Source organism: Centropristis striata, chromosome 3 (genome assembly GCF_030273125.1).
Source record: "Centropristis striata isolate RG_2023a ecotype Rhode Island chromosome 3, C.striata_1.0, whole genome shotgun sequence".
Taxonomy (NCBI): Eukaryota; Metazoa; Chordata; class Actinopteri; order Perciformes; family Serranidae; genus Centropristis; species Centropristis striata.
Window position 1 is genome coordinate 14618825 of NC_081519.1, and position 15144 is coordinate 14633968.

The window sequence follows — 15144 nt, forward strand, 5'->3', positions numbered from 1 at the left end:
AAATAAATATAGAAAATAAAACCCACTTGATAGTTGAAATAGTAAGTAACAGTAACTAAAATATAGAAATAAAGAAAGCATGAAAATAAAAAACATGGAATGCATAATAATAATAATAATAATAATAATAAAGATCAAAGTTATTAAATGCATAAAATTAACATAAAATATGAAATGAAGCAAAAAAATTATTTTTTGGCCCTGGAATTATTATTTCACCTATATAAACCTATACAAAGAAATACAAATTCAGTGCTTTTACTTTAAAATAGCAGTTTTTCATGTAGTGCATTACTAAGTGATTGTTTGTTATTATGTGTCCTCAGTTTTGTATGTAAATTGAATCATTCATTCCAAGTAATATTCACTTAATTAGTTGATAGTGAATCTGCAATTTACTTGTGTATTTTTTTTATTTTATATTTTTTAAGTGGTTCTAGTAAGTAAATATTACTTAGAAACAGCCTGAGTAAAGATTACAAACACTTTTTGTGGGGAAAAACTTGCCTAGCTTTTCTTTTAAGAAAATGTCACTCCAATTTTTTCAGTGTATTTTCTTCAGGTGGGCTCGTGCTCAGCGCCCCCTGGTGGACGTTCACAGGAACGTCACATCCTCCTCTGGCTCGCTCTTGGACGAGTTGTCATGGCAACTGTACAGCATGTGCTGACAAAAACAAGAGCTTGACCGTTCACCGACACTTCTCTCCACACTCGACATCTAACGCTGCGACGCCATCTTATTCTTCAAGCATTTATCAGAGGAGGAGGCAGGAGACACTCTGTTAAAAACAGAGGGAAGCCACAAGAAGAGTCAACGATGAGCGGAGCCAAAGCCCGCAGCGACGCGCCTGTTGCTGAAAACGTCCCCGGCGGCGGGCACAGCACCGCTGCGGCTCCTCCGCGGGAGCGCAAGGCTGGCGGAGGGGTTCTGAAGAGGCTCAAGTCCCGGAGGAGCCAGGTGGACAGCAGGCCCGTCACGGAGGAAGACCTGCGGACACAAACTGGCCACATCACGCCGGAGGATGTGCTCGGGCTGCGGGTGGCTACGCGAGGTTTGAGTCGCTGTTTAATGCTTCTTGTTGTCGGTTTACGTGAAAATATGCGTAATGTGCTTCCTCTGCTGAATTAAGTATGTGATCATAATGTAACCGAGTCTCAACAATCTACAACAGGGATGGGCAACTGGAGGCCCGGGGGCCGCATACGGCCCGCACCCTCACTTGAAGTGGTCCTCAGTACAACTAAATGAATTTGAGCATGAAATCTTAAAAGTGCAGTTTAATAATGCACAAAATTACTTCTTGCAATTAATGTTGGTCTGCTGTTCTTGCACTGAAAAAAAGAGAAATCACAGTAAGTGGTTATTTTTTATTTGCTTCAAACCTTTTGTATTCCTATTTATACTATTATACATGCATTTGAGCATGACATATATTAAGTTACTGCACTGTAAACATATTTAAAATTGCAGTTTCATCATATCTGGTTAAGTGCACTGACCTATATGTGGCCCTGTGGTAGTGTCGATGAAAAATTGTGGCCCCTCCAGCATTTAAGTTGCCCATCCCTCATCTACAACATTACATGGAACTAGAGCAAATGACGTATACGTACGTTATATCTCTTGTATAATTTTCTATGGATCTACACATCTGACATAATAAACAATTGGTATGAGGCAATCTTTCACGCATGGAAAAAACAGTGTTTCTATTTTTAAGCAGCTCAGTGTTCAATAGGGATTTAATAATAGGAGGCGTCTGTGACTTAAAGGTGCTCTGTGGTGTTACTTTAATTTTACAGATAATTTTATGACACCAAAATCTTTAATAATGTCAGATGCAAAAAATTAATCAACCATACTGGTATAGCAGCTTTCATACACGACATGCATCTTGAAGTGCTTAAATGGTCATGGAAATGTGTTTTCATTCATATAGAGAATTAATGGGGGGAAAACGGACACAAAATTACATAGGTAATGGAAAATAAACCCCCTTTATAGTAGAAATGGTAAAACTAAGAAAGAAAATAGAATACATAGAATGCATAACATTATGGGAAAACTGACCACTGAATAATAAAAGTACAAAAAAAGTTATATAGGCTACTGCATAAAATATATATTTTAAAATAATTACAGAATTATAATTGTAAAAGAAAAAGGTTTCAGTCCTGTTTCAGAAAAGTCATAGCTAGCTAAAGAATTAAAGTTAAGAGACAATTTTGGCTCTCTTTTAAAAATATTTGAAGCTATTGCAATTGAAGATATTGCAAGCTGGCTTCCCTGATATCTATTATATACAGGAAGTATGGTGCATACCCATCCCATCTTCTTCGCCTGTGGCTGGGAACCTCCAATAAACCAGCAGCAGATGATCCAATGTTTTCGAAGACAAAACGCTTAAACGCTTTATCTCCCTTGTATGGGACAAGGCTCTTATTTGCCTGCATATCTGTGTTTTTCCACAGTAGCACCACAGTGATCATAAAAACTTCACATCTTATTTTATGGTTCGCATGTAATGTACAGTACAGGCCAAAAGTTTGGACACACCTTCTCATTCAATGTGTTTCCTTTATTTTCATGACTATTGATATTGTAAATTCATCAAAACTATTAATGAACACATGTGGAATTATGTACTTAACAAAAAAGTGTGAAATAACTGAAAACATGTCTTATATTCTAGTAAGCAAAGGGTGGTTACTTTGAGGAATCTAAAATACGAGACATGTTTTCAGTTATTTCACACTTTTTTTGTTAAGTACATAATTCCATATGTGTTTATTCATAGTTTTGATGCATTCAGTGAGAATCTACAATGTAAATAGTCATGAAAATAAAGAAAAATGCATTTAATGAGATGGGTGTGTCCAAACTTTTGGCCTGTACTGTATATGTACGTATGCAAAGATGTGTGTGTCTGAATACCAGCAAGACTGTCACCTGGGTGTTAAAGTGTTTTGCATGTTATCTTTCTGCCTGTCAAAGCAGTCTGTATGTGCTTAAAGGGTTGACACATGCACTACAGTGGCTTGGAAATCCTGTCAGTGTTTTTAACTGCTGACATCTGTCTGCCATTGTTGCAGGGTACCTCTGTAAACCTGAGGACAATATTTATAACATCGACTTTGTACGCTTTAAGATCAGAGACCTGGAGACGGGCACTGTCCTGTTTGAGATTGCCAAACCCCCACATACAGGTAATGTGCATTTAATGCAGCTGTTGTGAAGTATGTAAGCACTAAATGTACTGACCCTACTGACTGACAGCTTGTTCTTGTTATTATCTGGAATTTTATTTTTTTAAATTTTAATTAATTTTTTTTTTAAATCGCTTCTGCGCACGCGCGGCCTAACTGCCCAGTAAAGCGGTTAACCTGCGATTAAAAAAAATTAAATAAAAATTAAAAAAATTAAATAAAAAAAATATTTAAAAATAAAAAAAAAAGGAAAGAAAAAAGAAAAGAAAAAAGTCAAAAAAAGTAAAAAGGACAGTGGTGGAAGAAGTATTCAGATCCTCTACTTCAGTAAAAGTACTAATACCACACTGTGAAATGACTGCACTCCGCTCATTTCAACTACCTAATAAACTTTTAAGTGGTTTAATTTATAAAAATGGGTAATAATTTAAAATGTATCATGTTTTTCATTTTAAATCTTGACCTGAAAAGTTACTAAAGCTGTCAGCTAAATGTAGAGGAGTAAAAAGTACAATATTTGACTCAAAATGTAGTGGAGTAGTAGAAGTAGTAGAAGTAAAATGTAGTAGAAGTATAAAGTTACATAAAATGTACATAAAAGTACCTTTGTTCTTGTTATTATCTGGAATGTTTCTAAGCATCTTGTCTGGTGCACATTCATGGTTATTTGGATCAAAAATAGTCCTTATAGTGAATTATTTCATACGTCTCATTTGTGGGTCTCAGAGGACGACGAGGAGAACAGAGAGGTGGACGCCAGCGCAGGCCGATTTGTACGCTACCAATTCACCCCAGCCTTCCTGCGACTGAGGACCGTGGGAGCTACGTGAGTGACTCACACATCCTCATCAACACACACCTCAGAAAAACACACATTAACCTGTTCAACACAAACAATGGAAACAATTGTCGCTGACATTCTTTTGAACCAGAGCAGTATGACTAGAATAACATTATACCTCAGTATCTCCTCCCTCTGTATCATTTTATCAGGGTGGAATTTACAGTTGGAAATCGACCTTTAAACAATTTCCGCATGATCGAGAGGCACTACTTCCGCGATCACCTGCTGAAGAGCTTCGACTTTGACTTTGGCTTCTGTATCCCAAACAGCCGCAACACCTGTGAGCACATCTACGAGTTCCCTCAGCTGTCTGAGAGCCTGGGTGAGTCATCTTCTCGTAACAACATTATGAATTCATTCTAAAAACTCCATAAATACAGTTGTTTTCAATAGAATATTTCATGTTAATAATAATAATAATAATAATAATACATTTTATTTGGAGGCGCCTTTCTTGGCACTCAAGGACACCGTACAAAAGGATAGAAAAGAGCAATAGCAACAGCAATAAAATACAATATAAAATGCAATACAATACAATACAATAGACATATTGACATATTGGACAGGGTAAAAGTCATCAAAGGGAATAGGCAGTTTTAAACAGATATGTTTTGAGTAGTGATTTGAAATGGGGGAGTGAGTCAATGTTCCTGAGTTGGGGTGGTAGTGAGTTCCAGAGGCGGGGAGCATGTTATGTTTGTTATAGTGATGTAGGTTTTGTGATGCATTGCAATCAGAATTTTGTTTCATATGATCTGTGTCCTATATAAACACCAAAAGAACAGATCAGCAGTTCTTACTAATGCTATTTCTTGAAAGGGATAGTTCAGATTTTCTGAAGTGTATTGTATGAGAGAACTTATCAATTGGTGGTCAGCACGCCTCCTCTTTGGAGCAGCAGACAGCAGTACTGACAGTGAAGCTAAGCAATGTACTGCTGTGGATGGGGGCAGCAGCAAAATGTAATTTCGCCACCTAAAAAAATCTCTATCAGGTTCAGTGTGCGCTGTATTTAGAGCCTTCTGACAGGGAACTGAAACCATTATCTATTCTCTCTTCAAAGCCACCAGACTCCGTTGACAAAAACAGAAATTTTATCTTGCACAACACAGGAGTTGTCAATCAGTCTACTGATTGGCTGGCCTACTTGATCAGTAAATTTGTTGATGTTATTTGTGACTTTCATGAAAACGAACTAACTCCCCAAAACAGCAGAGTCTCACAGTAACACAAACTAACTGTCCGCAGCAGTACAATGCCTAGCCTAGTGTCAGTGCTCCTGCCTGCTTCTCCAACTGAGGGTGTGCTGACCACTACTGTCTTTTTTTTTTTTTTTTTTTTTTTCAAAATATTTTTATTGTCAATTTTCAGAGTGACAAATAACATACATACACAAATAATAAAGATAATAATAAAAGGCAAATAAATAAAAATTAGACACAGACTATGACATATCAAAACAAAGTATACACAATATAATGTCAGTGTCGAATGTCTACTTAAGTGTATCAAATGTCACAATGGGTACATTTCAAGAACATACGATAATAATAATAGTAAATTTCTAGGGTAAATTATTTCATTAGATTTTGTAGCGATGTGCTACATACTAATGAGAAAAAGTGGTCCACCTACATGCCATGTGTACATCAAAAGCTCCCTTCCTAGCACAACTACACTGCAAAACATGGGGATCAGAATCCACAGTATTGTAAAAATTCCCTTTGAGGTTCAACTGAGGCGAATATGAGGCTTCAGCAGTCTGAGCTCGCCAAATTGAATGTAGGGCTGGATATTGGTTCTCAATATCTTTAAAGTATCGACTAAATAAGCCAGTAAGTAGCATCAAAACTCCTTCAGGCAAACAGATACCTGCATTTGATCCTTTTTGTTCCAAGATGTGGAATAAAACGATATTATATTATTATATGTTTTTGTTCACATCCAATCACTGCAAGTGTTCTTTGATTTAATGTGACGTGTGATTGGCCAACAGCTACAAATCATACAGTCTGTGGGGTGGTGAAGTATATTTGAGGGAGTTGGCAATTCAGTATGTAATGTATTTGTGTAAAAATCATTTGGATGGGGAGTGGGGGTGGACTATTATTCAACTGAATGATTCTATGTACATGATGGTTATTGACTGAAGTAGGAAAAAAGAGGTATCAAACGAACTTTAGTCGTGTCAGAATCACTTTAAGGGTACTAGTATCATCATTTTTCAGACAATAACCTAATCAAGTGAGTATCTCTTCTATAACAGAAAGAGGGAACTTTGTCCTAAAAATGTTAAACTCTGAAATATATCTGCTGAGGCCTTTTGTGATCTGTGTTACGGCCATTACCGGGGGGGAATGATGACAGTAACTAATGATGCTTTAAATTTTACATAATGTGCATATTAGTATCAAATTAAGACACAAAAACTCTGGTCATTATTGCTTTAACATAAAAATAAAAAAATATCATTATTAATTGCTAATACAATATTATTTGGTTTTGCCACTGGTTATTTTGTAATATTATTGTTATTATAGAGCAGGGGTGTCAAACTCTGGCCCGCGGGCCAAATTTGGCCCGCAGTGTAATTTTATTTGGCCCGCAAGGCAATACCAAATTATTATATTATTATTGTACTATAAAAGCTGACCTGCCGGTATTATACGGCGCATTTACCGCTAATACTAGATTTATTATTGTTATTTTATTTTTAAATGTATTAACCTGTTGAAAAAACTTTATTTTGATATTTAAATCAGAAGGATGCAAATAGAATAGAGGCATACGATTTTTATTTAACTTTTATTTAATAAATTAATGACATTGGTGTGTTTTTTATTTGAAATTTGATTTTGCATGTCTGCACTATTTAGTTATATATTGTATGTTTATAAGCGTTGCTGGTTCCATATTTAATGTTAAAGCAAAATTTTATTCAAGTTTTAAATTTTGGCCCATTGTGTATTTGAGTTTGACACCCCTGTTGTAGAGGGACATTAGTGCTACTTGTTTGCTATGGTGGTCCCAATGTTTAGCAAAGCAAATCATTTTGATATTTCAAATGTTTAATCAATAATACTGACTTAGTAATTTAACATTTTTTACACAATTGGTGTTAAATTGCTTATATATTTTAAAAAAAATGTCTTTATTGGAGTGGATAACATGAATATGCTGTCTGTTTTTCAGTCCGTCAGATGGTGGAGTGTCCTTACGAGACCCGGTCAGACAGCTTCTATTTTGTCGAGAACAGACTGGTCATGCACAACAAGGCAGACTATGCTTATAATGGAGGACAGTGATATCTGCCTGCTAGCATGCAAAAACACACATTCAAACATGTGCATACTCATATTTATAGACACACACACGTACGTACATACGATATTCACGCATGCATGCACATAGCTAACCATACATGTTCACTCATACATGCACATGAAGCTCAAAAACACACGGTTGAATTGCCTCTTATGTTTGTAAAGATGAATTCACTGGGATCATTTTCAGGGATGCGTGTTCTCTCTGCTCAGAGAAAGCAACATGAAGCTTCAGTTTAAAAAAGAGGTTAAAAACAGGTTAATTAATCTATTTTTAATTAGCAACACTTCTGTTTGAAACCAAACGAGGACTCATCACTCTAGTGGCCATGTGACGTCTCAAACAGACCAAATGGTTGTTAGAGAGATGGTTAGTCTCCTCTTAGCAATTTTAAAAGTGTCCTACCACCCCCTCAGCACACACACACATACACACACACACACACACACACACACACACACACACACACTCAATCCCCAAGTGACACACATAGTGTTTACACAGTGTTTGTCAGAAGCAGCTGTTCTCAGAGCTACCGCCTCCACAATCCACTCCAGACAATATCGGGGGAGAACGAGCAAACGCATCCACAAAAACACTCCTGTCAAACACACATGGTCACTCCTGTGATCCCCCTCCCCACCTCCCTCTCCTCTCTCCTCTCTCCCTTTCACACACAAACATACAGACACACATCAACGAAAGTACTGTATAAGATGTTGATCAAAGGTCTCTGAGATTGCTGCTTTTTTTGTTTGTTTTACAGTTTTCTCTGGTTGATAGCCACAAAAAAAATAGATCAGGTAACAGTTAATCACAATGCAATTGTCAACTTTGATTGCAAACAAACAAAAAGACAATAACCTCATATGATGTACAATGGTCAAAAAGGGAATTTCAAGTACTAAAATACTCATATTATGATGCATGTAATGATATTAAGAAAAAAGGATATATAAAGGGAATATTGAATACCAGATATACTGTGGAAAAAATAATAATAAAGTAGTGTACTTGGTCCAAAGGAAAGGTTGGGAGTTTTAGATCCACATTAGATATTCTTTTATTTTACATCAAAGTTTAATTAGCTGTATTTTTTTAATCATTTCTTTATCACGCACATCTTAAGACAAAAATCAAGTTGGAATATGTCTGGAAATTGAGTGGTCTTTCTAGCTAGATAGTATACTTCATCTTTGTACTTTGTAAACTTTGGTGTTCAGGGTTAAAGGTGGTGTTTGTAATATATATATATATATATAGTTTGTAAAAAGTGACAAAAGAAAAATAAATGTACATTTTCAGATAAAAGATTGGTGATGTTTCATTTCTGGGGAATGAAGGATGTTGCAGGAAGTTGAGCTGATTTAAAAAAAAAAAAAAAAGATCCCAAAAGTGGCCACTAGGAGGAGTTATGTTATAACTAAGTTATAAATAAGGGCCACTGAGTTCAGTTTAGTGTGATTGTGGATAAGATCACAGCAGTGGCTTAGAGTAGACTATTTTGCTGTGATATGTCGACGTATCTTTTATTTGCTTTGAACTTCAGATGAGGTCATGATTATATTGGTCTATGGCTGTGGGTTCACTGCAGAGGGGACATAACATTGATTATATCTTTAATTCCACATCATTACTTTATCTACAGGCCACATATGATGAGCTAGCATAACATGCAATACATTCTGAAATTTGTTCAGGATTGTAACCCTTTGATCATCCATTTTTGGAGTCTTGTGGGATTTAAACCAAAATCTGAGCCGCTCTGTGTTTATTCTTTCTCAGGCTGTTTCTTCCTATCACTGTGTTCATCTCTTGATCTCTCTCGGCCTCTCTCAGTTTCCAGCTCTCATGCCCAAAATCTCATGGTCTTTTTCTCCCTCGCCTCCCCTTTTCGGTTTCTCTCTCCACACCTATGCAGCTCTCCCTCCCTCACTCTCCCGCTCTGTTTTTTCCTTTTCTTTCCTCCTCTCTCACCTGGTAACCAGACCTCTGGAGAGGAGTGTTGAGTTTCCACTTTCCCAGAGAAGAGGACAATCTGAGCCACACAAAGACCCACAAATGGACCCCCTCTGCTCTCTCCTCCCTTCACTCTGTCACTGCACAGCTGCCCACACACACACATACGCTAAAATATATCAGAATACACAGACCCCCTGCATGTTATTAACCTCTACTTTCTGTTTCTTTTATTTTTCTTTGTATGACCCTCAGTTATATTCAGTCAAAGCTTAATATTTTTCTTTTTTTTATTGTTGATTTAGAAACATTGCATGGGGGCTGTAAGATGATTGGATTGGATACCATACTAATACATTTACATTTTTGAAACAAAAATGACCGCCATCCACAATACTTTTTTTGCACAGTTTAAAAAAATAATATCCATCCATACTAACACACCTCAAAACACATATCACAATAACTCAGTCTCTTACCTCGATGGTTAAATCCTCCATTAGAAATCTAGGTGTCACTATGGACCATTGCGTACTGCTCCTGAAAGGTGCGATATAAATAAATTTACATACCTCCTTATTTTCATGTACACTGGGCATGTGCGCGCCAGTGCAAACAGGAAGCAGATTGTCTAGTCTGTAGTTGGTTCTTTAGTTGCAGAAAACATTATGGAAGAAGAATAGCAATGACAAAAAGTAAAACCAGAGATTTCTCTGCTTTGATTGACAACGAAGTTTAACTTAAAGTTATACAATAGAATGGTGCTCAAAGCGGTTGAAGACATAGATTAAGATTTAAGGCTGGTCATACTGAATGATAGGGGCGTGACCAGTCGAAAAAGCTGGAGTAGAATAGGTGGATTTGTAGCAAAAGTGGTGCATTTTAAAACAAAACGTGTGGATTTAGCCATGGAATACTGGTATTGGCCTGACAGAGTCTCCAATAGTCTATTGTCTTTGCTTTTGCAGTGACCTTGCTACAGGAAGTGATCAAATGTTTCAATAACTTTTTGTTTACAGTGGTTATAATTGGGTTCGTTTTGGACATTCTAGGGCAGGAAAACTTAGCTGCAAACCCAACATTAACACATTAGTACTCATAGGGTGTCAGCAAAGGTGTTAGCATGTTAGCATAGTGCCTATTTACACAGGCAGGCTAGCAGATATGTAGCAGCTGTGTTTGTGATCACCAGACAATTTTAAGTCCCATATTCCCACTCTATGATGCTCCACATCAACTATTGCAAAAAATCATTCCGCTTGTTATCTTCTAAATGCTCTACTATTTTCCCCATGATAACTCTATTTGGTACTTTCCATTTGGTGCTGGGTATTTCCTTTAGTTAGTTTAGGTAATTTAAAGCTTGCATCCATAAGTTTACTCAACACACACTGTTCTCCAAAACGTGAACTACCCCTTTAAACACATAAAAAATAATGGTGTGAAGATCTAATGTGTCAGTTGCTGATTAGACTACAAAGCAGGGCACAATTTAACTGTGAACTCATAAATCAATAATCACAGCCTTCCATCAGGCTGGAGGGCCAGCACACTGCAGCACGCAAGTAAAGCAGCTGTACTGTACCGAGCCACGTGTTGGCATCATACAAACAGTTTACAATTAGCATATGCATGCGCACAGACAGCAGTAAATACACACACTTTCCAACTTTCCAGGGATGATTTGTGTGTTCCTAGGCCTTCGTGGAATACATTTTACCAGTCAGTCGTGGATCGACATGCACGCGCCGGAAACAACTGGACAGGTGGGATAAATCAACCTCATTCACCCCTCCCCCTACACACACACGCACATATACACACACACACGCGCATACACACACACACACACCTATCTTTGTAACTGGTTTTCCCATGTATCCTGTTCAGTGAATCACACCACATTGAGATTAGGAGTGAGAAGCTCTGGTTTATTGAGGGTACCCTGAAACACACACACACAAACGCACACACAGATCTACACTCAGGCAGGGGGGACAGGGGGGACAGTGGTCTCCTATAAATAGTAGCAAGGAATGGCGTTGATAGGTCCTGTGAAAAGAAATGGAGGGGGGAGTGGAAAAAGGATTAAAAGAGATACAGGAACGCACTGCAACTCCACTTGTTCGTGTGTGTATATGTGTGTGAGTGAGTTTGAGTGTGTGTGTCTCTGCTTTGGACAGAGGTGGTATGGATTTCTTGCTTCCAACAAACTCTCTCTTTTAGACCATCCCCCCTTAAAATCCACCATTCATCCACTCACTCTCCTACATACACACACATCCTCCGTCTGTCTCACTTTCCCTTATTTTCCTTTTTTCGCTCCATCCTTCTCCAAGGCCTCGGCGTGAAATCCATCATGTGTTAACACTACATTACCCGCAGCACATCTTCCGATAAAGAGATGATGAGTCATGGCACAGTCCTCTCTTTCAGGTCGGCACGACGATGGTCTCAAACATGGTTGTGACTCTATCTGAATGTGTCATGATGTCATTTCTAGTAATTGCTTAGTGATATCATCTCACCCCTGAAGGAGGTCAGGGGAACATTAGGTTGTAAACATAGACGATGGTGGATGTAAATATGAGTAAACATCGATTAAGAAGTCCAAGAAAAAGCGTACTCATCATTACTACTACATTTTCAAACACAGAGCTTTTTTCAGCCAAGGGCCAGTTACAAGGTAGAGACTATACTGGGGACCTCTTAATGTACTTCCCTTGGAATAACAGGGACTGCTTGTTGTTTTGGCATCCCCTTGGTCCCATGCATAGATATATGGATCCCACAGCCCAATAGTCTGAAAATACACCCTGTGTCTGCCGATGCTTTTTAAATAATAATAATGTTTTAAAATGGGAAAACGCTGTGGTTAAGGAATGGTTAGGTTTAGGCACAAAAAACATGTGTTAAGGGTTAGAGAAAGATCACTTCTTCTAACAATTTGAGTCAGACACTTTGATTTTAGTCAGAAATAATGGCATGGCATCAAAAAAATGTCATGAAGCCCATTCTTACACGTCCATAGTGTTAAGCTGCTTTTATACCACCATGTGACACTACCTTTACAACCAGCAGCAAGAGCATTACTGAAAAAGAGCGGCTGCTGCCGTCCTCAACCGCTTGACAGGCAGGTACTTTGTTGAACGCCAAAGCATTCAGGTGGAAGTGCATGTAAGGTAGCTAGCTACAACACATATCCTTTTTCGAACAACGCAAACCTAGTTCTAGTGCTCGGCTGGTGCTGGTGCTGGTTCGCAGTTGGTTCAACCATCTCAGATCCTGTTTTCTTTTCCACAGACTAGAGACGTCTCCACTATCCGCAAGCATATTAACAACAATGGCGGACTACATCATCTCTCTACAAATGCTGCTCGTGGCTTAACGAGTCTGTATTGGCATCCAAACACAACTGGTATAACAAATTAGTGCTGTTTGTCTTGATCATTATGGACGCCAATTCGATCTTATTAACACTGAAAAAAAGATGTTAATGTTAGCCTTTGTTGTAAGCTAACTCTAGCCCGCTAACACTAGCCTGTATCGATCATTTCAGTTAAGCAAATAAAATAAAATAAATTATACACATTTTAGTTGGTCTTGTCCGAGAGCTGGTCCCTTGGCTGTCGTAATGGGAAGAAGTGGTTTGAGATTAGGCACTGGTTCTGAACCGGCCCTGGAAAGGGTTTATCTGAGTATTCTTTGCATCTAGACAACTGGAAACAGTGTTGGAGGTGGAGCCCTGTTCATTACTATGAAAGTTGCCCTGCAGTTACCGGCAAAAGTTCAGCACAGTGAACTCTGTGTGGCAGAGCAAAACCTATGCATGTCACATGGACGGCAACCACTTCATACCCCTACTGCTGTGATAAGAGAATGTATTACAAAGAAATTAGACATAAACATATTTGCAGATTCAAACATTTGTTAGATTAGAACATAATCTATGAACTTTATATAGTTGTAATATTGTTTGTATAACCATGAACCCTTTGACAACGATTGAATGTGTAATCTTTTCAGGGACCCCCTGAGTGCCACAGACCCCAATTTGAGAATCACTATTTTAAAACACTCATACTGTCAGTCAAGAGAGAGCGCTTTTAAAAGAAAAGCTTTGTTGAGGTATTAAGTATGTGTCACTTTTAAATGAACATGCCATTTTGGATTGAATTGATGCTGTAATTTAATGACATGCCAAGCAAAGCTTTGTAGATGAGACAAAAGATAACAGATAATTAGCTATCTGGGAGTTAATAATGCACTCAGTACAACAGTGATGGATAGACAGTCCTAACAAACTGTGACTCCCATACCAATTTCCACCGTGGCAAGTGCAGTATTGACAATCTGTCTTTAAGTGTTAGGTCTCTGCGGATTTGTAACCAGAAGCCTTTGTGCGGCGCCTATGTTGTGCGTTTCTGTGTGTGTATTTCCCTACGTTTATCCGCCCAACCGTCTGTGTGGTATTACAGCGTAGATCTCCACTGCTGCTGCTTACACACATACAGCCGACAGACAGAAATAGTCCTGTGTCATCAGGGTAAATAGGTTGTGGTCTGTCTGTGCTCGCAGGAAGCCCACAGCCGCCTTTGGAAGCCTCTGAGAGCCTCCCAGCACTGTCAGTCCAGTTTGTTTTGTGTGCGTATGATTAATAAAAGGTTAACTCAACCTTTAGTCAACTGTTGAAGAGGCCTGTAAATCTCCCCCACAATCTCTTCCTTCCTCTCCCTTTCTCTCCTCCCTTTGTTTCTCTCCCTTTGCCACACCTTCCCCTGGGGGATGGAGGGATTGTGATCGGAGAACGGAGGTGGGGCTCTTGGCGCAGCCACAGGTGTGCTGGTTTCCTCCCTTCTCCTCTCATGTAATGATTTCTTTGGCTCACCACCTGCCAGGTGGAAAAAACACCCACAGCAAATGGAGTGCTTTAAAATGGTCTCCTGGCTTCCGCTTTAAAAGATCTTGTTCTGTGAGTCTTTATCCATCAACAAACATTCCATTTATATCCCTTTTCATTATCCAGTGCCTATGTTAACTCAATGAGGTCTACCTGGAACGACTTGTTGTATGTTTACATTTTGCATCACATGCAAATGATGGCTTCTGGTTTTAAAAGGATGCTGCTAAAGCATAGAGCTAGCCACAGCCTTTAGCTTTTCAGATGGTCAAAAGTCGGCCTTTCGAACTCCTGTCTCTCATGATTCCCTTTTCAGCTCTCTTTCAAACTGCCTCGAGGGTGTTGGAGAGCAGGTCCCAGGCCCTAGCAGGTCATAGGTCGCACACAGACAATGGGTTCCCACTCTGGGTCAGCTGTGGTCAAGGAAACAAAAGCAGTGAAGACTTGGGTTGGACAAACTATAGCAGTGTTTCAAGGTGGCAGAGTGACAACAAGACAGAGGGAGGGAGATGGGGTAGAGCAAAGGCAGGAATAAAAAGTGCAATGTGAGTGAAAACCTCTCTCACACACCAACCCGTACACCCAGCTGGGTCGCCATTACGTTTGTCCACAAGTCCACGTAGGAAGGAGATTGGGATGGGTCAAACATACCCGGGACTTTCCTCCAGGAGAACACTGTTTTTGTCCTAATAAAAACCAAAAAGACATGTAATAAAAGTACTTAATTTAACCCAGACTGTGATTTTTTCCTAAACCTAACCTAACTGAGACAATTTCCCAGTGTTAACCACACACACACACACACACACACACGCACACACATATATATTCGAAACGAAAAACTGTTGCTGATGTTGAAACAAGTTAGCCAAAGTTGCTCAAAAGCTAGACATCCTTGTCTCCTAAA

The 15144-nt window shown here is 38.7% G+C and overlaps 1 protein-coding gene across 1 annotated transcript; it reads left to right on the plus strand.

The window, feature by feature from the left end:
• The first annotated feature begins 613 nt into the window (after window positions 1–613).
• Window positions 614–8589, plus strand: LOC131969060 (protein unc-119 homolog B-like). The gene is made up of 5 exons (XM_059330188.1): window positions 614–1052; window positions 3094–3207; window positions 3934–4033; window positions 4201–4373; window positions 7247–8589. Exons 1-5 carry the CDS (start codon window positions 818–820, stop codon window positions 7357–7359), a joined length of 735 nt encoding a protein of 244 aa, XP_059186171.1. The 5' UTR covers window positions 614–817; the 3' UTR covers window positions 7360–8589.
• Window positions 8590–15144: the final 6555 nt, after the last annotated feature.